General features: G+C 36.9%; 1 protein-coding gene across 13 annotated transcripts in view; it reads left to right on the top strand.

The window, feature by feature from the left end:
- Positions 1-25,906, top strand: part of PHF14 (PHD finger protein 14) — a 165,982-nt gene that overhangs the window by 5,617 nt on the left and 134,459 nt on the right. For all 13 annotated transcript variants that reach the window (XM_040589125.1, XM_040589119.1, XM_040589120.1 and 10 more), the window contains exons 3-5: positions 9,162-9,811; positions 14,590-14,734; positions 25,720-25,879. In XM_040589125.1, coding sequence (XP_040445059.1) covers positions 9,162-9,811; positions 14,590-14,734; positions 25,720-25,879 — 955 coding nt within the window. The remainder of the gene's footprint in view (positions 1-9,161; positions 9,812-14,589; positions 14,735-25,719; positions 25,880-25,906) is intronic.

Genomic DNA, 25,906 nt, shown 5'->3' with positions numbered 1-25,906 from the left:
TTGCATCTCCTCTTTTTTGTGCGTATGTCCATCTCTTGTTATTTCCTGCCACATGGAGAAGATTCTTCTGTGCTTTGTTACCTGCAGTGTGGTGGATGGTCTGTTTGCAGCCTGGCTACTTCTGAGAGTCTAGACATGATCAGTGAGGATGGAATGTTTCAAGTGTTCCTTGAGCATATGCTTGTTACAGTGTCTCAGAGACTTAGACTTAGCATGTCCAACATACATGTTCAGCAGTCTCCCAGATGTCACTTTCTTTGTATAAAATGTGAAGCTCTTACGAGTTTCTTGGAAAAAATATATATTCTAGCTCACTATTCAATAATTTGTATTGGAATCAATTTTTTTGGATTATTTAGGACTGCAGCTTTGCTGAGGGAAGACATGGGATATGGACTACTTCATCCCAAAGAAGTAAAGTTTGGTAACATTAAAAATGGAGAAGGTGAGAAATGTCAAGCAAATTCAAGACGTAGGATAGCCAGTTCCATCTGTGTTATCTAACATTGGATATAAGGCAGTTCACAACAACTGAAGTCAAAAGTTGGCAACCTTTAGTTTTGAGTGCTTTTATGGCTTGAATTGAAACGCTGTGTGATATAATTAATGCTAGTGATACCATTATTCACTAATGCAGAAACGAGGAAACGGCTTACTAAACTTCCATTTATGTTTCTCTTCCATCCTTTTTTTTTGTTAAAATAAACACTTCTGAAACAAGTGTAATCACAGATCAGTGTTCAGTTTCATTTCCTACTCTGCCCAGTCTACATCTGCAGGTAATACAGATTAGATACTTTCTTTCAAAACATGATTTGAGAAGTGAATTTCACTCCTTAGATCAGTAATATTGTAATCTGTATTGGTTTTGTTTTGTATGTTCTTAATCATGTTAACTTTGGATGGTTCCATTTGGTTTTAACTGCCAGCATTGCCAGTGTTAAATTTCCACTAGTCTACCGATGTTTAATATTCATACTTGGCAAAATAGCTTAGAAAGCCAGTGGTGTATATCTAACTGATGTTAGATTCTCTTTGAAGTTATGTTTTAAGTGAAGCATTAAGCCTTCTCAGTTCTTACTTTCAGTATAGTTATGTCAGTCTTAACATAATGGACCTCTGTGGCTTTAGTCTAATAGACAATTGTGATCAGGATTTTGCTGGTTATGTGACTCTGCCTTTAACAATCTAAAAGTTCATATTTTCCATTTATGATCTAGGTTTGCCTGCCTTATTTTTACATCCGGTTATTAATATCAGAAGTTTTAAGCATTTCCTTAAGGTATTTTTGAGTCTTTAAAATTATTTGCAATTTCTAGATCAGATGTACAGGAAGTCCAGCTCCTTTTACACATACGGTGTAGCACATGCGCAAAGGAGTTTTTGTGGCTTGAGCTGTTCCTGCAAGGAGATTTATGGGCAGAGGTTGTTGCCAAAAAACACTTTCTGCAACGCTTTCCACTTTCCCTGTCTGTCAGGATGCAGACATATCTGGGTGAGGGATTGTCTATGGTGTTTAACATGTGTTTTAGGAGACATGCCTGTGTAATTTCACGTTGTCATGTCAAAGATTTTTTTTGTCTGCCTTGTGACTGGAAGAAAGGAGGCTAAGGGATCACTAGACAGGGTGATGGTGATGGAATGGATTTAACCTCCAAAAGAATGAAACTCACTTGTATCCCGTTTTTTGTTACCACCCTCGAAAAGAGGGTACTGTGAAGCATGCTGTGGGCTGGATAACTTGTTACAATGGTTCCTGTAGATTATTATTGAACAATATTATTTAGTAGAAGTAACTTAAGGCATGGTAGTTGTTTTCTGTATTGCATGCTTAGTTTTTCATTTTTTTTTTGCTCCTTTTCAATGTTCCAGAATCCTAGATTGTATTCCTCATATGTAGCTTTGAGCACCTGGGTAAAGGCTTAACCAGACGAGACTCAGTGGAAAAAAACACAGCTTTCTAAAATTATTCCAGATGCTTCTCTTCTGCTATCTAGAGTTGGTTAGGCTTTGTTAGTGGAAGAGGCAAGCCCAAGATTGAGTCTGTGATTCCCTGTAAAAGGTTATTCTTCAGAGTTCGCTTATAAACAAGCGATAAAGCTGCTTTTACAGAGTTACTTGTTAAGCTTAATACTGCATGACATGGAAGAATCAGGCAGTCTTCTGTGAGTGGGTGGCCATGTACCTGTGTAGCATTTACTGTCTATATACATGAATTCTCTTAGAATTTTTTTTTAAAAAATAAAATCATGGGGTACCATGTTTAAACTTGCTTGTAAAATGGTCCTGAAAAACTCTGGGAGGATTTTTTTTAACTGCTGTAGTGATTTGGGTTTTGAAGTCTTTTGCATAATACATATTATACAAGACTTAGCTGATGTGGAGATTAGTAGTTACTTTTGTTTATCTTTATTACTCTTTTTCTTATGTTAATTCTGGAGCATAATGTTCCGTCCTGTACTCTCAGAATTATCCTCTTTGGATTTGACTGCCACCTGCTGTTGTGCTTGGTAGAGCTAAAGATCCAAAGTGTACAGGAATAAATGATGCCTGTCTTACAACTGTTCTCTCATATTTGTTCTCAGTGGAACTCTATCTTCTTCACTATTTGATGGCATATCTGGCCCCATCTTTCATTGAGAGTAGCTTGACTTCTCTCCCATAGGGAATAACAAGATACTGTTGCCAATTTGAAAGAGTAATTTTTTAGAAATTTCTTTCAAGGAGAAAATTGTATACTACAGCCTCTTCCTAACTGAAAGTGCATCTGATAGAACACCACCTGCAAAAATAGCTGTTATCACAGAATAGCTCCTTCTAGAAAAGCACCTATCACAGTGGATGCATTCAGACAGAAGAGCGATATCCCTTACTATAGGTATCTCTGGTGTGTACATGCATGTAGAAAAGAGTACAAAACGTTATGTGCAGGCAGAAGGCAAAGAGAATTTGAAGAAGTGAATTAAACTATGTTTATTTGTCCTCTGCTTTATATTGTTTGCATGGCATAAAGCAGTTGGTATTCTCAGTGCTGTAGTATTGATGTACCATAATCACTGTTGGTAGAGTGGTGCTAAAGGTTAAACTATACACAGACTAAGATTCCCCCCAAAAGTGAAGTGCAGACTTAAATTTACAAGAAAACTAAGCATATTTAGAAATGGAACAGCACAAGTTAAAGCATCCAAACAAAATGTTGTAATGGAGTTATGGTGGGAAAGTGAAACAAAAGAAAACCAGTATAAGGTAACTTAAAAATCCAGTTAAATTAATTTCAACATGGCAAAACCATATACTTCCTATTTACAGTGAGACAAGTAGTGCACATTGACACTCAGAACCTGTGAAATAAGATAAAAAAATGCATTTTGCTTTTAAACATACATATGTCATTTAATCTATAATATAAATGCCTAGTGTGAGAGTCTAGCTTTAGGAGTTGTAAAGTGTTTATGAGAGCTGCCAAACATCATAGAATCATAGAATCATTTAGGTTGGAAAAGACCTTTGAGATCAAGTCCAACTGTTAAGCTAGCACTGCCAAGTGTACCATTAAACCGTGTCCGCAAGTGCTATGCTATGTTAAATACGTCCAGGGATGATGACAGAACTGCTTCCCTGGGTGGCCTGTTCCAATGCCTGACAACCTTTTCAGTGAAGAACATTTTCCTGATATCCAATCTAAATCTCCCCTGGTGTAACTTGAGGCTGTTTCCTCTTGTCCTGTTGCTTGTTATCTGGGAGAAGAGACTGACCCCTACCTGTCTACAGCCTCCTTTCAGAGCCTTCCCTGAGCCTCCTTTTCTCCAGTTCCCACAGCTGCTCCTCATAAGAACTGTTCTCTAGACCCCTCACCAGCTTTGTTACCATTCTTTGGATACACTCCAGCACCTTAGTGTCATGTAGTGAGGCACCCGAAACTGAACAAAGTATTTGAGGTGCAGCCTCACCAGTACTGAATACAGAGGGATGATCACTTCCCTAGTCCTGCTGACCACACTATTTCTGATACCAGGCAGGATGCTCCTGACCTTCTTGGCCACCTCAGCACACGGCTGGCTCATACTTGGCCAACTGTCAACCAATGCCTCCAGGTCCTTTTCCACCGAGCAGCTTTCCAGCCACTCTTCCCCAAGCCTGTAGAGTTGCGTGGGGTTGTTGTGACCCACCTGACACTTCTCCTTGTTGTACATCATACAGTTGGCTTTGGCCTGTTAATCCAGCCTGTCCAGATCCTCCTATAGAGCTTTCCTACCTTCAAGCAGATCAATGCTCCTGCCCAGCTTGGTGTTGTCAGCAGTCTTACTGTGGGTGCACTCAGTCCCCTTGTCCACACTATTGATAAAGATGTTAAACAGAACTGGCCCTAGTACTGAGCCCTGGGAACACCACTTGTGACTGGCCACCAACTGGATGTATCTCTGTTCACCACCCCTCTTTGTGCTTGGCCATCCAGCCAGTTTGTAAACCAGCAAAGAGTACCCATCCAAACTGTGAGCAGCCAGTTTCTCCAGGAGAATGCTGTTCTGGAAATGGTGTCAAAGGCTTTGCTAAAGCCTAGGTAGACAACATCCACAACCTTTCCCTCCTCATCCACTAGGCAGGACACCTTGTCTTAGAATGAGGTCAGGTTAGTCAAGCAGGACTTGCCTTTCATAAAACTGTACTAACTTGGCCTGATCACCTGGTTGTCCTGTATGTGCTGTGTGATTGCGCTCTGGATTGTTTGCTCTGTAACCTTCCCCGGCACCGAGGTCAGGCTGACAGGCCTGTAGTTCCCCAGATCCTCCTTCCAGCCCTTCTTGTAGATGGGCATCACATTGGCTAACTTCCAGTCTTCTGGGACGCCGCTAGTTACCCAGGACTGTTGATAAATGACAGAAAGTGGCTTAGTGTGTGATGTGGAGCCTGAATCAGGTGCAGCTTTGTGCCTTCTTAACTCAACCTGAACAGCCTTTCCACACATCCTGCCAAGGGCCCTACAATGGATGATAGACATGGCCTTTTTGGTTAAAAACAAAATGGGGGAATTGTAGAGGAATGAAGGCAGTGGGTTGATTGGCATTGATAATATGCAGCTGTGGCCTTGCCTCAAAGGCAGTGGGTTGATTGAGATGGATGATGTGCAGCTGTGGCTTGTTCTGATAAGTAGTTTAATAACACTTAGGATTGTGGGAGAGGTGGTTGGGTGTAGGAGGAGCAGTGTGGTCTGATCTCTGGAGGAAGAAGAAACAGCACAGGTAGTGGGATCTGACTGATGGTGAAACCCTTGTTGCAGCCTTCTAGTTTGTTTTTGCTGCAACAGGTGAGCACTTCCACCAGCTCCCTCAGTACCCCTGGGTGGATTCTATCTGGTCCCATAGGCTTGTGTGTGTCTTAGTGGTGCAGCAGGTTGCTAGTCATTTCCCCTTGGATTATGGAGGCTTCATTCTGCTCCCCATCCCTGTCTTCCAGCTCAGGGGGCTGGGTAGCCAGGGAACAGCTGATCTTACTGTTGAGACTGAGGCAAAGGTGGTATTAAGTTCCTCAGCCTTTTCCTCATTCTTTGTCACTGTTTCCTCCCACATTCAATAAAGGATGGAGGGTCTCCTTGGCACTCCTTTTGTTGCTAATGTATTTGTAGTAACATATTGTCTTTTATGGCAGTAGCCAGATTAAGTTCTAGTTGGGCTTTGTCCCTTCTAATTTTCTCCCTATGTAACCTTAAGACATCCTTGTAGTACTCTGGAGTTGCCTGCCCCTTCTTCCAAAAGTCATAAACTCTCCTGTTGTTTCCTGAGTTCCTGCCAAAGCTCTCTGTTCAACCAGGCTGGTCTTCTTCCCTGCCAGCTTGTCTTTTGGCACATGGGAATGGCCTGCCTTTAAGATTTTCTTCTTGAAGAATGTCCACCCTGCTTGGACTCTTTTGCCCTTCAGAACTGTGTCCCAAAGGACTCTGTCAACCAGGCTGTTAAACAGGCCAAAGTTGGCCCTCTGGAAATCCAAGGTAGCGGTTCTGCTGACCCCCATCCTTACTTTGAAAACTGAAAACTATAATTTTGTGGTCGCTGTGCCTAAGACAACCTCCAACCATCATATCACCTACGTGTCCTTCTCTGTTCACAAACAGCAGGTCCAGCGAGGCGCCTTCCCTAGTTGGCTTCTCACCAGCTCTGTCAAGAAGGTATGTTCCACACATTCCAGGAACCTCCTAGGCTGTTTCCTCTCCGCTGTATTGCATTTCCAGCAGACGCCTGGTAAGTTGAGGTGCCCCATGAGAACAAGGGCTAGCAACTGTGAGACTTCTCCCAGCTGCTTATAGACTGTTTCATCTGCCTCTTCATCCTGGTTGGGTGATCTATAACAGATGCCCACCAGGATATCTGCCTTGTTGGCCTTCCACTTGATTCTTACCCACAAACACTCAGCCCTGTCGTCACCATCATTAAACTCTAGACAATCAAAATACTCTCTAACGTAGGGGGTTACCCCACCGCCTTTCCTTCCTTGCTTGTGCCTCCTGAGGAGTTTATAGCCATCCATTGCAGCACTCCAGTTGTGCGAGTCATCCCACAGTGTGTCTGTGATGGCGACTGTCGTGGTTTCCCTGCTGCACAATGGCTTCCATGTCCTGCTTGTTGCTCAATGGTGTTGATGCACGTCAGCTGGGCTACTGATCCCACCGCCTTTTTTGGATGTAGAAGCCCTAATTGCTGTGTGACCGTTCTCCGGCACTTCCATGGTTTCTAACACATCAATAACCTTTGCGTCTTTGCTGCCACATGGATCTTCATTCCCTACCTCCAGAGATGGCAGACAGAAGGACCTTGCTGGCACACTGTCCCTCAAACACTGGCATGCTGCTCCCAGGTTTTATTACTTTCCCCCTTCAAATCGAATTTAAAACTCTTTCAGTGAGCCCTGCTATCTTGTGTGCAAAGATCCTTTTCATGCTTTGAGGCAAGTGTACCCTGTCTCTTGCCAACACGCCTGCTGACCCACAATCAAGACCCCCAAAATTCTGCCAGTGACACCAGATTCAGACAGAATAGTTTTGGTTGCAAAGGACCTTTAAAGATCATCTAGGCCAAGCCCCTGCTGTGAACTGGAACATCTGTCACTAGATCAGGTTGCTCAAAGCCCCATCCAACCTGATCTTGAACGCTCCTAGTGATAGGGAATCCACATTGTCTCTGGGCAACCTCTTCCAGGGTTTCACCACTCTTATTGTAAAAGGTTTCTTCCTTGTGTACAATCTAAACCTTGCCGTCTTTCATGTTAAAACCGGTCCTCCTTTATCTGTCAGTACAGGCCTTGGTAGAAAGTCTCTTTCTTATAAGCCTTCTTTATATACCATAAGGCTGTGATAAGGTCTCCCCGGAGTCTTGTCTTCAATAAGCAGAACAACCCAAGTCTCTCAGCCTTTCTTCATAGGAAAGGTGTTTCAGCTATCTGTCCATTTTCGTGGCCTTTCTCTGGACCCCGTGTAACAGGCCTATGAATACATATCCAAACAAAGCTACTGTAATGTTAAAAGAATTTTTCAGTTTGCATAGTAGTTAATACTTGTTTTTATTTCCTAGGCATGCCTGAAGAGTGTTCTGATATTTCAAAACTTCAGTGAATGATGTTGTACTTCCTTTACTACCATTAAGGCCGGTAGGCGTAGGGAAATGACTGATTTACTGTCTTCTCAAAAGACTGTACAGTAACTTATGTTACTGCATTCTCTCTCCCCTCCCCCCCTCTCCCCCTCCCCCTGGCTCTATAAAGTTTAGAACATTTGCAGGAAACTTTTACTTTCTATTAGCTTGTAAGAGGGCTGTTAACTTTACTGTCCTCATCAGTAGTAGTAGTGGTGATGGATTTATTTTTTTGTGGATAATTATGTGGTCTCCTCATCAGATACTTCCACATACAGGTATACGCAGAGAAAGACAAAACTGACCATTATGTCAAAGTAGCAAGTGAGTTACTGGCTAGTCATAGTGTTCTGTGGGATGGAAATAAATGTCATGTGAAGTGTGTAGCACACTGGCCCCATTGTTTATTTGGCTGTGTACAGAGATGGATGTCCAAAGAAATTCTTTATGTAAGGTAAAAGAGTTGTGGGGTTTTGTGTGGTGACTGAATTAAGAATTTTTTAAAAAATTTTCAAGTCTGAACGTGTTTCTTCTTTATATCTATGTGACAGTGTGCTTCAAGAACTTGGTGATGGCTCTGGACAAAATGAAAACTAGGCATAGCCTTACTGATCCCTGTGTTGGATCAAGCAACCTTGTATTTTCTTGTTAATTTTAAAAAATATTTCAGAGGTTTTCATCATTAAAACTAATACTGTAAATGAAAGGTGGTAGGTGAATATAAGTTGAAAGATAGTAAAGGTGGATGAGGTTTATAAAATTTAACAAGTTCACTTGCCATTTTTTTCAATATTTTTTTGCATGTACTTAATAGTACAGATGCCTTATTTTTGTAATGGTTTTTTCATACAAATCCTCTTCTGCTCTTTTCTATTGCACAGATTGGCCGGTGTTAATGGAAATAGTGACTACATATAGAACAGTACCTACCTTGTGAGTGGTATAAGGTTAGAATTTGTGCATTTGTTGTGCAGCTGCAACACTGAATGAGTCGTAGTTTATGTGGGATTAATAAGTGAAATGAAAAATTAAAAGAGCCCCCAAATCTAGAAAGACAAACGTATATTAAAAATGAAGGTGTGGGATTATTCATACTATTGGTAGTACTTGTTACATAAACTCTTCATTTTGTAATTTCAAACCTCTTCTATTGGATAGCTATTTTATTTTGAAGATTTAGAAAGCAACTCCAAAAATTAAAAACTGGAATGCTCTTACTTTAAGATGTGACTTCACATGGAAATTATTCTGTGCTACTGCTTATTGTTAATATGAGCTGCAGTTCAAAGGAACATTTAACCTTCATTTAATAAATTCTGCCATCTTTTTTTTGCCATCTTAAAATGCACTCATGTTTAACAGATTCTCAACATACCACTCGAAATAGCAGTATTTGGACACCAGCTGAAAAAATAGGTGGAATACCTTATGAGGGAGGAACATGCATCATTCTTTTGTTTAGCAACTTGCTTCAACAGATTTTATTTTTGGGGGTACATTTGTGTCGGAACTTTTTTTAAATTTTCATATGCTCAACAGATTCTGAAGGAAGTGGTCATGGGAGTGAAGATGCATCAAAGGACAGTGGTGAAGGTTCCTGTTCTGAATCAGAAGAAAATATCTTGGAGGAGGAACCGGCAGAAGAGAAAGTAGAAGAACAACAGCCAAAAAGCTCCACTGAAGAAGAAGTGCCAACAGCAGATAAAGAGGTAATTAAAACTGAAAAGAAAGAGCAAGAAGATGAAGAAGAAAAGCCAAAAAAGAAGAAAGAGAAGGAGAAAGCAGCTGAACCTGATGCTGTGGCTGATGAGCAAACAAATGAGCCAAAAAAATGGAATTTGCGCAGGAACCGACCTTTGTTGGATTTTGTGTCAATGGAAGAACTAAATGATATGGATGACTATGATAGTGAAGATGACAATGACTGGCGGCCTACTGCTGAGAAAAAAAAAGGAAAAAACGCACTGCGAAAAGAGGGGAGTGATGGAGATAACGAGGACGATGAAGATGATGGGAGCGGAAGTGATGAGGATGACAATGATGAGGAAGGTAATGAAGAAGATAATAGCAGCACGGCTAGTGATGGAGGATCAAAGAAGAAGAAGAGTAAAGTTCTTAACAGGAATAATGCAGATGATGAGGAATTGACAAATGATAGCCTGGCTCTTTCACAAAGCAAGAGTAATGAGGTAGTGCAACCAACTTTCTATAATATATCTGTTGACAAAATGGAAACTACTCCCCAGTAGCTATTCTGTTAATTTGAAAGGTTAAACTGATTGGCTGGAATTGTGTTTACAGGGATAAGCAAAGCAGCGAAATCGTGCTAAATCAGCACTGCATATTGAGTAATCTTGCTTGGACCATTTGGCCAATCTAATGCCACTAAAGGCAATAGAGAGACTTCTCTTGGCTTTAGAGGGGGTTGGATTAGTTTTAACACAAATAGGAGGTCCAATATGCAAATCAACATGTATTAGTGAGACTGAGTTCTCTTTTAGCGTAAATGTTGCATATCTGTAATGTCGTAAAAGTTAAAAGCATCTGTGACATATTCATAATATAGCTAAATGATAGATTTTTCTTTATCTTAGCCCTTCTTTTGTGACAAACAGCAAAGTCTGAACACTAAGTATTCACTGACGGAAGAATCCTAAGTTAAGAAATGTGCACGCTGGGTTTAAAATCAAATAGGATAATTGTGATAATTTATGTTGGGCTTGCTTTTAATGCTCACAAATGAAGTAATTTCTTACAGTACTAAAACACATTTGGGAACTAATATTATATTAAATATCTTCTGATTGCAGAATATGAAAATTATCCAAGTGTTTGGTAATGCCATTTTTTTCCCCTGTGCACAATTACAGTTGCCTTGAAGGTTGTGCCTGTGGAAGAATTAAGATATTAGGTTGTCAAGGTGGTTGACTTCATATCCTGCAGTAGCAAAATTCTGAACAAAGTAAAAAGAGTTGCTGTAAAATCTGCATTCTATTTTCAGGAAATAATTGCAATGTCAATATAACATTTGAAAAATGCTAGTGGTATGACACTATTTAAAGTTTTGCTGTTCCATTTAATCTTTATTTTAATGTGTAAAATGGCAGGAAGCCAAACATTATTCAGAGGAATCAGTTGTCTCTGTTTCAGATACTTTGTTATTTATTTTATATATATATGTACACATATATATGATTACAAATGAACTGTGCTGTTTTAATTACTAGGAATAATTGTGACTGGAAAAAAATATAAATCTGTTGGGTTTTAAAAAAAAATTTTGCAGAGGCATCTTCTTTTACTGTCTAGCTCTGTAATTCTAGTATTGTTACCCGTATTCTCTTGGCTCAGGAGCTGAAAGTGTTCTGCCAGTCCTGATGATCAGAGCTTCAAACAGAGATAGGCAATTTTCTTTCAGCGTTTCCTATATCAGAATGGGGGTGTGAGTCTTCATTCTTAGGGATGTGTTCTTGAATATGTCCATAATTTCTATTGGCTTGAAAAGTTAGGCCTGTTTCAGAAATCCAGAGCGCTTTCTGATGTGTCTTTTGCGAAGTTTCTTAATATGCATGGACCTCAGATTCTGTTCTTGCCTTGGATTTAGGACATTGATCAAAAGATAAAAACAAAGTTTGAAAATTTGAAGTTCAAATTATAATTTTGTACCTGATAATTTGTCTTTACTGCATGTAAAGCAAAGTACTGATTATGAACAGGACTGTAACAAGGAATCTTTCAACAGTGAGTATCTTAGAGTGGATTATAGATTAATTTTTAGGTTGATACTCAACTGTGTGAGTATAGCAGTATTCTTTCCACTACTACAATATTTTAAAATAGTTTTAAAAAAAAGTAAAAAGTCTTGTCTAGTAGACAAATCTCACAAAATCTCATTACACTACAGAAGTTAAGTTCTTAAAAAGCCAAATGTCTGAATGTATAATTAATTTATGAAATAATGTTCAAGTAATTAACTCTGAACATGTTGTCATATCCTTAATATGCATTCTTCCTTTATTTACTTTTTGGGGGTGGGTGTTGGAGTGGGTTATTTGTTGGGGTTTTTTTCTGTGTGATTTTTATTTTATTTTTCTACAATTTACAAAAATATTTTGAGGTTTGCATATACACTATTTTAACCTGTGCTGTAATGAAATACTATGTGCTTTTCTGCTGTATTAAGCACAGAATGTAAACTTAGATTTCTTTTCTAGGGTCAGGCATCATTAGTAGATAAATGGTGCTTTTCTGTTTTTATAATTGCTACCACTTTATGGGATTCTTCTGTTCTCAGTGTGGTTGTGTGTTTTTTTTTAATTATTCCTTTAAACTTCGAAGTATATAGGCATATAGTTTGAAATGCTCACTTTCTTCATTAACACCACAGAAATGGAAATTATGTAGTGATTCAGCTAAAATCCTTTCTCTCACTTGGGTAGGGAACAGGACTTGTTCAGGAGTTGGCAGCAGTCATCACCTCTATGTAGAAGTTCCCATGCTTTAGACAAGTAGGGTCAGCTTCTGGGATAGGGTCTTTCAGGTGCTTACATGGACTGAGTAAGGGAGGGCAGCATGTTCAGATCACTCCCTTTCCATGTCTGCATAGAAATACTTACTCTACTGTCCTGTTTGACCTGTTGGCTGTCTTCACACAAGGCAAACAATAATGGATGGGGATCCTAACATTAGATCCAAATTTGTTGCCCTTCCATTTTTTTTTTTTTCCCCATGTTTGCATATGTTCGCACTGCCTAAATAGCTAGCCTTATTTCAGTGTGGCTTTTACAGTGCAACTTTGTTTATTTAATTTAAAGTAATAGTTTGTTTTTTGGTTTCTTGGTTTTTTTTCTTCTTTTTTTTTTCATTACCAGACCTTGGGCTTCTGTAACTGTAGAAGTAGCCGACTTCTTTTACACTTCTCTTAGTGAAGACAAGTAACAGTTAAAGTTGAAGGTATTGTCAGAAAAAGCTGACTGCTGTAGAGTTGTGAGGTGCATCTGAGAAGCCTATGACGTTGCACAATTAATCTGCCAGAGTTAGGCACTGTAATGCCATTTTCCTGTCTATAATTTGAATGGTAAGCTACACATGGGTATTTTGAATTATGATGGGGCACAGTATTTTTGAAAAAAATGTGCAGGTTTCTTGCTTTCCTCAAAATGCTTTGCAACTTTGTCCTAAAAGGAGGATATTGGAAGAAATGCTCCATAAGTCTGGTCTCTGTAGTAGAGAATCTTGTATTTTTCACGTTAGTTGCCTTCCTGTAAGCTAGCATGACCATGTAAATGGTGGTATAATCTTTCATTTTCAGTTCTAGATGAGTGTTTTGTTCTTTTATACATCATGTTTCCTTACATTGTTTAGAGAAAATGGATGGGAGATCCAGAAGCGTTTCCTAAGCTATAAGTATGTGTTTGACCTTTCCTGGGTCAAAAACATTGTAAGAAGCCACTTCTGTTAATTCAGGTAAAGTATTTGAGCCCAGCTGTAGGTGGTAAGGTTTTTTTACCCCTTTATCTTGCTGTACCCTCTAAATACCTGCCCAGATAAACCTAAAGTACAAAGAAACTTTGCAAATGATTTACTGAAAAATCAGCGTAGAGACTTACTATAACAGATTGAGAGCCTATCATGAAATAATTCCATAAATTGATGTGAGAATAGAAGAACGTTGAGGAAGAACATCCACTTGAAGTAGCATTCCTGATATTTTTATCTGCTTATGCTACACAGGCATAGTATTGGTTCTGTGTTTTATGGCATAAATGGGGGGGTTAGAATGAGAAAAACATGCTTGAGAGTGCATCTTCGACCTTAATTTAGTTAGGTTTTTTTTTTTTTTTTTTCCTCGTAGGATACCACAGCAGTTTTGGAATATTCTGAGATCTCTGACCCTTTGAATGGATGCCATTTAGGCTTGAACTGTTAGCCTCTGCTCTAAAAATATTACTATTTCTTTATACTGCAATGATTATTTTTCACTAGTATGCCTGATTTCACGCTTCCCTATATGCCTTCCTATCACCAGTGAAAGTAGTTTAAGCTCAGTGTTCGCTTTTAGTATAAAAATAAAAGAAAATATATGGAAGCCGTGAAACTTTGCAGAAGAGACAGTGGCTGTATCTCAATGAAAATAATAAGAAACCTCAGTGGTGTTTCTGAAAATACTTAAATTTACATATAGATTTATTTGGTTTGTGAAACACTTTTCTGTGTTTCCTTAGAGAAATTCCCTATTAAAAGCCACATTCTTCTTTGGTGATGTAGTTCATGTTGAAGGCTGCCAAAGCAGAGCAATGTACTTGTTCTGCAGATCATTACTCCTGTATATAATCACAAGAAATAAGTTGTTACAGTTTTAATAATTCGTATGGTTTTGCATAAAGACATGTAAATTTGCATTACAAAAAACCCAGAATTGAGTTGAAAATCTGTTGTATTTTATGTAGGTGAAAACTTGGCAGGCTTCTGTTAGTAGCTTGTTTTCAGATTTTTCAGATCCATGTGACTTATTTTTGGAAGGCGCAAATTGAGGAAAATTAAGCAACTTTTCTGAATATTGGGACATTTGAAGATCATCTTTGGCCTTGGTGGTTGTTGGGTTTTTGGGTTTTTTTTTGCTTTTGAATGGTTTCTAAGGTGTGTTTTCCTTTTTGTAGAACATAAATGGTTTAAAGACATGTATGTTTCTGTCTGAGGAAATAAGACCCTTCTCTGGCCTTTGGATATTAACAGATCTGTAGGTATACTGAGATCAGATTGTATCCATCCTTTCTCCCAGTTCTTACATTTATGTATAAAGTTTTTTAATGTCTTGACAACAAAGAAGCTTTTAGTCTTGTGAAAATAATTTTCCATCTTTTTTTGTTTGTTGTTCAAAATTTGGACAAATAACAGATCTTGTGTTTGTTTTAAATAAAACTGAAGTTCCTGGCATAATCCATGTGTCTTCATTTTTCAATATTAGGATTCACTGATCCTTGAGAAGTCTCAAAATTGGAGTTCGCAGAAAATGGACCATATTTTGATTTGTTGCGTTTGTCTTGGCGATAACAGTGAAGATGCTGATGAAATAATCCAGTGTGACAACTGTGGAATAACAGTGCATGAAGGTAATACAACCCTTCATTCTCATTGTGGGAGGAAAGCATATACTTTGCTTTTAATAAAATTTTGACTTGCTGTCTTCAAAAAAAACAAAGCCTTTTTTTTTGTAATACTACATGAATCATTTTTAGCTGTGAAACATCCATTTTCTACTTTAGCAAAACAAATATAAGCAATTACAGGACTGGATGTGGTCTACAGATACCTATATAATGAATTACAGTCTGGAAGTATTGGAGCTATACATTGTATTTGCAGGGCTTTAGGATATTATATCAAATGTATTCTTGTCTTATCTGTTTCAGTATATGAATTTGATTGCATAACTGGGCTACAAGATCATGAGAATGGGAGGCCTTCTAAAAGGAAAGGTTTTTTTACATATATTTTTGCTGCATCAAAAAGGAAGAGAGAAGGGGAGGAGCAACAACAGGAATTGTCTGTGGCATTTAGTTACAAGTGAAAATAGCTAGTCTTGGGTTTTCTCATGATTTTCACTGACAATTTGAAATGGAGAAATTTTAAAGTTAAAGCATACTCAAATCGTTGTTTTGCTAATTCCTTCAAAATCTAATCTGTGTGTATGTTACAAATGTAGGAGGTCTGGCTTTAAAGAAACATTTCTGGAATAATTCTTAGGTGAGCATATGGAATTTTAACAGCCATGTATGAAAGATGAGTCTGTATTGTGTATTGCTGCTCTTTCTCTTAAGGATGGAAGGTAGGGTAGATACTAACACAAGGAGACATACCTTATTCTTTTCTTTTTTTTTTTTTTTTTTAGCATTTCTGATATCCTGTACCTTTTTAGAGCTTTACTTTTTTTTTAAAGGTTTCCCAGGAAAATGAGATATGCTATTTCAATCCTTGAAATTTAAAGAAAGTAGGCTTTCATTCTTCAAAAGCATGGAAGGCATTTATTTAATTTATATGACTCTCTTAAAATTTTTTGGAGCTGTTTAGCATGCCTTTTCAGGCTGGAAGTTCTTTTATTAATACCCTATTCCCCTTTTGTTTCCTTATACTAGACTGAAAATTGTTTCACAACAGTATTTTTTATGCACTGAACTGTAATTCAGTTCTTTGCTTAACATCAGTTAGGAAACTGAGGATGGAATTTCCATTTTGTGCATTGTGGTGCATTATGTTAAGTGTCAACATGGAACTCCTGAAATCTTCTTGCAGTCCTTTGAAGAGCTGATCAGTACTGTCAATGGAGCTTAGAGAGAAGTTTTTAGTTGATCTAATTTATGATGAGCTGGATCACACTCTAGGTGCCTTTGAGGGCATTACAAGTGTTAGACTTCTAAATTTAGGTGTCTTGGTACTCTTGCAGAATTCCTTCCTCTGTGTCCATGAAGTTTTTGGAAATAACGTGCAGAGCATGTACAATTTGAGATGCAGTAAGCTACTAAAAGTTAGTTTTATAGAATCTTGATAGATTATTTTTTTTACCATAGCATAGCCTAACTAACTAATGAGAAAAGAAAACCTGAATGAAAATGCCTCGTGCTGATAGTTGTAAGTGCCTATTTGAGAACTCTCCAAACGTTTCATACAGTCAACACGTCTAAACTCTAAAGCTCTGGAGCTCCCTGAAAATTCTTCTGTAAGATTTATTTAGTAATTGTACAGCTAGTTACGTTAGAAAAATTATCTGCCTTTTTGGAATAAAATGATGGCAAATTTGGTTTTATTCCTATGGAGTGCCTTAAAAATCACCAAAATAACACTTCCTCATTTTGTTTAGTTTACTAAACTTTTGTCCCTACAAGAAGTAAGATTATAGATGGTTTTCCTCCACAGGAAATAGTTCTATGGTTCAAAACTCACTTGAATTCTCATAGCTGAAGATCTGCCTAAGAGTCATTGTTGCCATTCTTCTTTTTTAAATCGTTATAGACAAAGATTCCCTATACTGTCAGTGATACAGAGAGTACAATGTATGTATATTTTGTTGTTACTGCAACAAAGTAAAATGGATGAATTCAGAAAATTTAAATTGCTAGTTTGTTCTCATAAGTTCTACAGTATGTACAAGCTAATTGACTATGGATGTTGGTTAATTTTTCACACTTACAGTTGAATGTTTGGCTCTTTACAGTGTATTTTAATAATAAGTACTTAAATGCAATTTGGAAGTCTACTTGATGTTTTGAGTGTATGTTTCATTCCTAGATATGTATATCAATTTGTAAAGACATGAATATAGTTTTAAGTAGAAATGAGCATTTATTTTGGTGGGTTTTTTTCTGTATTTTGGTATTTCAATGGTAATAGCAGGTACTATTTTAAATTGGAGCTTTTCTCAATAATTTGTTTAAATAATTGCTTGCAGCAAAGCAGAATTCTATAAAAAAACGTGGAACTTTTGAAGCTTTAGTTTGATTCAGTGATCTTGCATGTTCACTGTATATGTTCAAGTTACATGTTCAGTAACTTGGAGGTTTCTGCACTCCTGACTGGTGGTCATTGATTCATTGTATTACTTCTGAATGCATGAGTAATGAAGACACAGACTATTATAAGGAAGTTGCAGTTGAAACTAAAATGTGATGTAACAATTACTTTTAGTTCCTGTTGGCTTCATCATTCAACTTGGGTGATTTCTAAAAATACATTAAGAAGTAGTTAAAGAGAGAATTACTGTCTTATCATATAAACATGGCTTATAACCTTCAGAATTATTTTTTTAATGTTAGTATAGGAAGGTTTACTCTTAATATCATTAGCTTTAATCTTAGCTTTTAACTGCGTGCTCAGATCATGGACATAGGTTGTATTGTGCTCTTATACGCAGCTGCTTTGTGATTTGAAAAATAAGTTCCAGTAATAAGTGAGTCTGTTTTGTAAACATACTGGAATCTGAGAATTTGTTCTTATTTTTGCAGGTTTCCTTTAGTAGGTAGATTGCTGTGACTGCAGGCACCATGCTGTGTCTTGAAATTTGTTCTAATATTTGAGCTGCTGGGTTTTTCAGAAAATGCAGTTTCTAGCACAGTATTCAGTGAAGAGGCTTCTATTTATGAATCAGATAGAAATCGATGCAGTGATGTTTACCTGTGTTTGCCTGCAGTTGGGAAGAATAATACGCTCATTTCCTGTGAAGTAATTTTGATATTTAGCAGTTGTCTTTTCCCTAGAATCTCAAACCCAAGATGCCTATTATCCTGAAACATCCAAAGAAAGCTGCTGGAATACTGCAGGGTTTCTCTTCATAGTTTTCGTATGCATTTTCAACTTGTATTATAAATATGTTTTCTCTGCTTTTCTATAGCATTGTAGATATTTATTTGGAAGGAAGTACACTGTTTTCACACCCTACTGGTGCCCCACCCAGGGACCCACATAATGATGATATTGGTGATTTGATTGTTCTGTCCCTGAAGACCTTAATTTTTCTTTCTTGTAGATTATTACAGAAACTGTTTTACTTCACAGGAAGGGATCTTGCACCGCTGGCTTGTGCCTTTGTGCTCTGCTGAAGTGGAAGTTTCAGTCTACCATAGAACCTTTCAGGTGACTGGAAAAGGCTTTTCTATGGTGGCTGTCTCTGTATTTAATGTGAAGTTACTCACTAGCCATGAAAATGCTGCCCTTGAGTCGAGCCTATTTCTTCTGGACAACAGGGCTCCCTTCCTTCCTTGAGTGGGGGCTTTTGATCTACTTGTACCTACTGGTCAAAGGGCAGGTGCCACATAGTAGTGCGGCCCCTTCATGTGAAGGTGAACCTTCCAGTTGGCATCCCTGAGTGGCTGCATGCTGGCATAGTTGTTGGCAAGAATCTGTTACCCTCTTTCAGAGTGTAAGCTAGTGCTGCCTTGTGTTTCAAGTTAGGCATGGTCTAGAACACCATTCTCTCCTGCTTCAGAATGTTTTGGCTTTTCTAGCACAAGGTAGCTTGCCATTGTGCATAGTGCTCCATTACTCGTGTACCTGGGTACTTGGTAACTAGCACCTTTTCCTTTTTAGTACCTGGTGCAGTGGGTGCCTCTTCAGTCATGATTTATATTCTTTTTGGTTTGCTTGCTTGCATTAATCAACTATTACATGAGGTCTTCCTTGGGTAAAGAGGAGTGATAACTCATCTGGGAGCAACTCTGCCAGTGCTCATGTGAAATACAGCAACACAGCCAGGAGTTAGACAAGGGTTCTGATTCAGACCTAGAATCATGGCCCCTTAATAAACATTTATATTTGTCTTACTGACAAGTTTTGAGATTGCTAGAAATTCAGTTTCCTTTCCAGTGCAACTATTTGCTGCATTAATGTCCGTATCACCTGCATGGCTAACATCACTTGTCCAAAAGCTATCTTTGCTCTGCAGAGACATGTCCAAAAATCTGTAAACTTTGTGGAGCAAATAACTGGTTCAAAAATGACAGAAATCTGTAACTGCCTCTAAACCTGCCTAAGTAGCATACACATAATGCTAACTTAAGACCCACTCTTACACTTTACATCCACCTTTTATGTCTAAATGGCCTGTAATTCATTAAGTCCATCAATTAAAATTTTGTTCTTATTTCACGTATCAACTTTTTTTTTTATTATTAAAGGAAAATTGTTTGCATTGCTAGGGAAAAACTCTTTCTTACTGAATTTGTAGAAGTACAGTTGCTTTTTGGAGTCTTCACTTCTGTGCAGAATAATCCTCATTTCTATTTATAAAAATCTTCTTGCGGCAGTAATCTGTCATTTTGGATAAATGCTTTTTTGGTAAGATCTTTCTTGTAATAGCAGGACACCCCCAACTGTGATGTCAGTTTTTTTGACATGTTGATTGCAGCATGACTGAAGAAAACGTCTAGTGCATATCATAGCATGTGCCGTAACTGTAGGTAGTACACTTGCCAGCTATTGCCCTTGGGTTAGTTGTTGTGAATTAAATGAGTGAAGTTCTACATTTTTCCAGCTGTTTCTTTCCATCTCCTCTATTTGTTTCTTACTTTACTGTGATGCGTGTGGCAGGGAATAAAATTTCTCTTGCTAAAAGCAATAGTGTAGTCACCATATGCTTTACAGTGTAGTAAAACATTTTTGCATTTTAACCGTGTACCCTGGTACACTCCTGTCTGGTACAAAAATTCATTTTACAAAATCATGTACTTTAGTGCTCTTCATTTACTAAATAAAAATACTGTTCTGAATTTATGATGCGTGAACTGATCAATGTCCTTAAACTGGTGGTCCAATTGAGGATTGAATGTAATGTATTTTGAATACTATGATCTCACAGCATTTGATTTTTCAAATGTACAGTTTACCTTGCAGATCATGTTTTCATGATTTTTATAATAAAATCATGTTTCAGAGTATATGTAGATGTAGTTAGCAAATGCGGATCTCTTGTTTGACTAGCAAAAAATTGCCCTGCCAAAGAAATGGAGGAAAAGATGCAACCAAGGCAAGAATTAGGTCTCTCTTCCCGTTTGCCTCAGTGATATAAATTTCAGAACAATTGCTTTAATGGTAGCATTTTAAAGTGTTTGCAATTTCATTTTAATGTCAATCACGTTAAATAAAAGCTATTGACAGGGTACAAGGACTTTAAAATCAGGGAATAATTTTTTTTTTTCCCCTCTGTATGAAATGATATACATTCAATAGACAACTTGGCTGTAATTGTAATACATATATATGCTGTTAGTGGAACAGTTAATGCTGTGAGAGTTTTAACTTCTTGACTTTCATAGGATAATACTATACTAAACCAGTTTTATTGTTTAGTGTAAGAGGTATTCAAGGAGGTGACAGTCATGGAATTGTGATACAGTTATCTAAGAATATACAAATATGAGTATTTAATGAACTTTAGTTGAAAAGGGACTTTTAGGTATTTTAAAGATACCTAAAATTCAAATTCAGAATTTTTGTGAACATTGAGGAAAGGCAGCATCATTTTAAGCAAAGTGTTTAAAAGTAGTTTTATTTTCTTCAACATATTTTCCAGTCAAAGGGGTGTGTGGTTGACTAAATGCCGAACAGGTCACAGGTGCAGTGATAATAACTGAAACCAAATACATCGTTTACAATATGTATATCCTTTACTCTGTTGCCCTTTCAGTCCTTAAGTAGTCACAGTATTTACACAACTGCAGTGCTTTTAGAGAGAACCTGAAGATTACCTCCTGATGTTGCTTGGGAGATTTGCTTGCAGCGTGGCCTTAAATTTCTTTCTGTTCCAACACCAGCAATTCCCAACAATTCATACAAGGAAATTGAGTTGGACTTTTTCTTGCTCATTAGCTTAACTATTTAATACTAGGATGGAATGATTTATCAAGCAGCAGGTTCGTCTCTCCATGTCTGTGCATTTTAAAGAGTCATTTAAAAAAGTAAAAGAAGTAAAAAATTTTAAAATTTTTGTAATGGGACCAAAAAAATTCTTTCTGCATAGGAAAAGAAGGCAGACAGCAATAAGTTGAATTTTAGTTGTGCTTGGCAGTTTTAAGGATCCTAAAATGATATATATATATAAAGGTAATTGCCTGTTACAGATAAAAGAATATTACCATGGTAAAAATATGAAGATTTTTAGAACATGTTTTTAAAAATTCTGAACTCTTGATCTCTACATTGTAACTTTTTAGACAGATTTAGACAAAGGTGCATTTAGATTTTTTATCAAGTGCATTTTGTGCTTCAGGTTTGATTCAATTAAAAAAAAAATCAATTATAGCCATGCAGTAGAAAACACTTCCCCCGCCGCCCCCCCCCCTCCCCCCCGGTTTCAAATTATTAAGGGAAATACGAATCCCTTAGCCATGACTATTATGAAGTTACTTGAAATTGGAAAGTGGAAGCTGCTGAAAGTGTGGTCTAGAACTGCAAGTTCATCTTTTTCATTAGTGTTAATTAATTGTGTTTATCCACAATTCTACATTTTGACAAGGTGTGTATAACATTCTGTTGTTTAAAAATGTGATGTTAATCTGACCAAATGAATTTTTCTGTTGGCAGTTAGCATTACAACTTGTGATAACAAAAGAAGAAATAAAATCAGTATATTGAGGAATTTTGAAAATTTATGGTTTTAATTTTGACACTACAGGTGTTTACTAGATAAGCAGCATTCCTCAGCTTTGCCAGGGTTTTCATTATGGTTTCTAGTTAATAACCGGAAAGTAGATAACTGTTTCTTGAAAAACTGTAAGGTATAGAAGTTTTTTTGTTTCTTCCTGGGTTGGAGCAGTTTTGACCTGCTGCAGTTAGGCTGCAGAATTAGTAAACATCTAGTACAATAAATACTGTAATTTTCATGTATATGAAGTGGAGCAACTCACAGAAGAGACTGAGGTATTTATTCTGGAATAACTACCATGTGATCGGAGCATTGGTTATGGGAGAACAGATTAATATCCTTGTTCTGGTTTGGACTGGGCAGAGATTTCAGATTCTTTCACATCCCAGATGAATGCTATAATTATCTTAGCTTTTCATTGTTTCAAATACACTAACTTGGACTGAAATTTAAAGTTTTAGCAAACCTGATATTTCTACAGTAGGATTTTGTTCTGAAACTGCTTTTGCCTTCATATCTCAATTGAAGTGTTAAAGAGTGGATTTTGGTTCCTTGTACATTTGAAAAACAAACATTTTATCTGCTCCTGACGTATCTGGCATCTTAATGTCAGATGACTTCATCATTGTGTTATCTGTCATTCTTTAAATTGGGACAAATATATTTTGTCATTGATTATATTTTGTTCTGAGTTATTTCGCTGTTTTTGAATCATGAAAGTTTATTATTTAAAAATGGAACTACTGGTATTATTTTGCTTCACTATATATTTTTGGCCTGCCAAGGTACTTTCACTGCTTTTTTTTTTTTTCCCCAAAAGGAATTTAAATCTCTTCATATGGATATTGGTTTGTGGTGTCAAAACCACATGCCACGTTTGTCGTATTTCTTACAATTTGTAGCTTTACAGACATTTGATGAATACAGCTGTTGAACAGATTTGTATTATCCATATGAATATTCTATTGACAAAATTTGATCTCTCCTTTGATTTCTGTTATCACTTAACCCAGAAGCAGAAAATGACTTTATAGCATACATAAGAAAAAATCTGGGTTAAAATACTTGCGTATCCTTAACAAGAAATACAGCTTAGCAAGCAGTTTCTAATTAATTTTGGGACTCGGTTCTTAATTTTGTTAAGTATTATTAGATCCTATTTAAACTTAAGCTGTTGGGTAATGATTTATGGTGCATTACCTTATTACCTATTTAAAAGTATTATTCTTAAAGCTGAGTTTTGTTTCACTATTTATATATATTAGTCCTAACTTCTCCTGGAAAGTAAACTTTCCAGACATGTTACGTGGAGTTCAGGCTTACTATGGAGCATACTGAAAATTGCCCATGCCACTCCTCAGTCAAGAACAATTACAAAGTACCTTCTCTGAAACCTTGCAATGAATTCTTTTCCCCCCATGGGGTTAAAGGTAACGATCTGATGTATGTGTGTAGAAAACGCTACCGACAGCCTTTTTGTTGCTTACATGGATGGCTTCATAGCAAACAAGGCTTTGTCTTGCAGCTTTCATTCTGTAGTTTCATTTGGCAGTGTACATCAAATCTACAACAGTCTTATGGGCTGGATTTCCTTTTCTTCAGCTGTGTTGTGGACAAGACTGTTTTGATACAGTTATCAGCAATGCTTAATGGTAATGTAGCCTACTTTCTCCAGCTAATGACCACCCCTTTCACTGGGTGTAACAGTATGGTGTTTAGCTTTTGCTAAATGGCCGTTAAGGGAAAAGAGTAAACGCCTTCTTGTCTGTTAGAAATCTTAAACTCTTTAAACTCTAAGACTTACGCACAAATTGGGACAAAAAACTTGGGTTAAAAATCCAGACTATTTTTTTAATCTACCTTCAGAAAGGACCTAGATTTGTATTGTTATAGAAACAATGTTTAATGTAAACACATATGATAAGAATGGAAATAATTACAGCACATGTATCATTTTCTAGGTACAAAGATAAAAAAATAATAATCAGGTATAAATGACTGATAAGTGTAATAAGGCAGCTATTTTAGAGTGAAGGTAAGACAGTTTGGGGAAGTCACCATTCTAATTTTTGCAGACTGATGACACTTAGGTTAGTAAAGCAAAGCTAATTACCTTCAATTAGTGAAGAAGCATCAGTGTTTGAAAGAAACTAATTTTATTTTGCCATATGGATTGATGACTGCTTCCATAGTGTTAGGTAATTTTTGATAAGTAGATATAGGAATATATTGATATGTTAAGAAGTCTGAAGGAATTCTAAAAATTGTAATTATTCATCAGCTTCATGATATCAATGGACTGTGTGTTTTTACATTAATGTAATCGCTTAAAAGTAGCTTTATTATCATGTATTCAAGATTCTGTTATTAGAACTTAAAAAACTCCTTTCTGGAATACTAGTTAAAGCTGATACCACATTATAAAGAAAATGGAGTTATCTTATGTGTGAGATGTATGATCTTTTATATACCCAATGAAACGTGTCTGTGAACGCATTTCTGCACATTACTTTTCGTTTGATTCTGGAATACTTTTATAATGAAAAGAAACAGTCTGCCTTCTTATTTTAATTCTTATTGATGAGCCTCATTCTGTAATGGAAGACTATAGTTCTTAAATGGTTCCTAAAATGTGATTGCTTATTTCCTGAATGTAGTTAGTCTATTATGCAGACCTCTGTTTCTGTCACAAGGGGAGTTAGAGCACTGTTGATATTTTATTACAGTCAGTGGGTAATGAACCAAAGTAACAAATCATGTTGCTATTTAATTGCAGAATTCGATAATTTAACTGTTCCGCAAGCACAAATGTTGACTTGATCACTGTATTTGACAAATAGCTGAATTTAAACTGTTAATAAAACCTCTAGTGTGTTTTAAGTGTTGACAATGAAATTATGTTTTTCTTGTATTAAAGAAGAGATACAGATAAAGTTTCAAAATGTGGCATACACAGAAATAGTTTTATGGTGATGAGCTTTGAGATTTTCCTTTTTGTCATTTGCAGTGCTAATAATGCTGCTCTTATTCTTGTGCAAAATTTAAATAGCAAGCTTCTAAATCACTTCAGAAATACTGTTTTCCTAAATTTGTGGTGGTTAAGCATGCATAGACACCTTAACAATCATGAAGAATGTAGTGGATACAGCAAAGAAGAATCGAGAAACTGAATGAGTGAGTCTAGTCATAATTTAAAACTGTAAAAATGAGAATGATTAAAAAAATATATATACTTCATCAATCACCAGTGTGGTGTCTCAAAACAGTTAATCTGTGCTCTGCAAACTATACTTCAGTTTTGAAGTTACAGAAGGTCCTTTAAGCTCAGTCCTACAACCCCTAAATTATGCAAATAGTCTTTTATTTCATGTGTATATTCTCTTTTAGTAGATTTGGATGCTTATTGCAAATTGGAAAACTAGAGTGCATATTTGTTGACTATTATAATAAATCTCTAAAAAACCTGCAAAAACTAACCCCCTACCCCCCAGTAACATTCATTTTCAGAGTAGGGAGAAGGAGAAAGAGGAGTATCCAAGAGAAGCCTGAGATGCTCACAAATTCCACAGCTTGTTGCATTTAACTTGAAATACATTTGAAAAAATCCTTTGATTTTTTTTTCCTCACGTCTTTGTTGTTTGCTTTTAGTCTTGGTTTTTTACTTTCCTTCTTAATGGATAGTCTGGAAGAATACCAAGTGTTACTAAAATAAAGTAAAACAGCCTTTTTCTTGTTTTTCAGTTGTGATCTTAAGAGAATCACATAAAGTAGATCACTTCTCAGAATTACAATCTCTAATGTAAATTTGCACTAAAGATAATCTTTGCCAATACATTGTAAGTGTTCTCAGAATCATTCCTCTGAATGTGTATGCATGTATGTTTCCTGCTGAAATTGTAACTGACCACTTGTCTACATCTACAGTCATCTTTTCTTATATTGGTCTTCCATCTTTTGTGTGCATAGGTTGCTATGGTGTTGATGGAGAGAGTGACTCTATCATGAGCTCAGCTTCAGAAAATTCCACAGAACCTTGGTTTTGTGATGCATGCAAGTGTGGTGTCACACCCAGTTGTGAATTGTGTCCTAACCAGGATGGGATCTTCAAGGAGACTGATGCAGGCAGGTAAGACTGAAGAAGTGGTGTTTTGAA

This window comes from Falco naumanni, chromosome 4 (genome assembly GCF_017639655.2).
Source record: "Falco naumanni isolate bFalNau1 chromosome 4, bFalNau1.pat, whole genome shotgun sequence".
Classification (NCBI taxonomy): domain Eukaryota; kingdom Metazoa; phylum Chordata; class Aves; order Falconiformes; family Falconidae; genus Falco; species Falco naumanni.
This window is presented reverse-complemented; position numbering and strand designations above follow the sequence as displayed.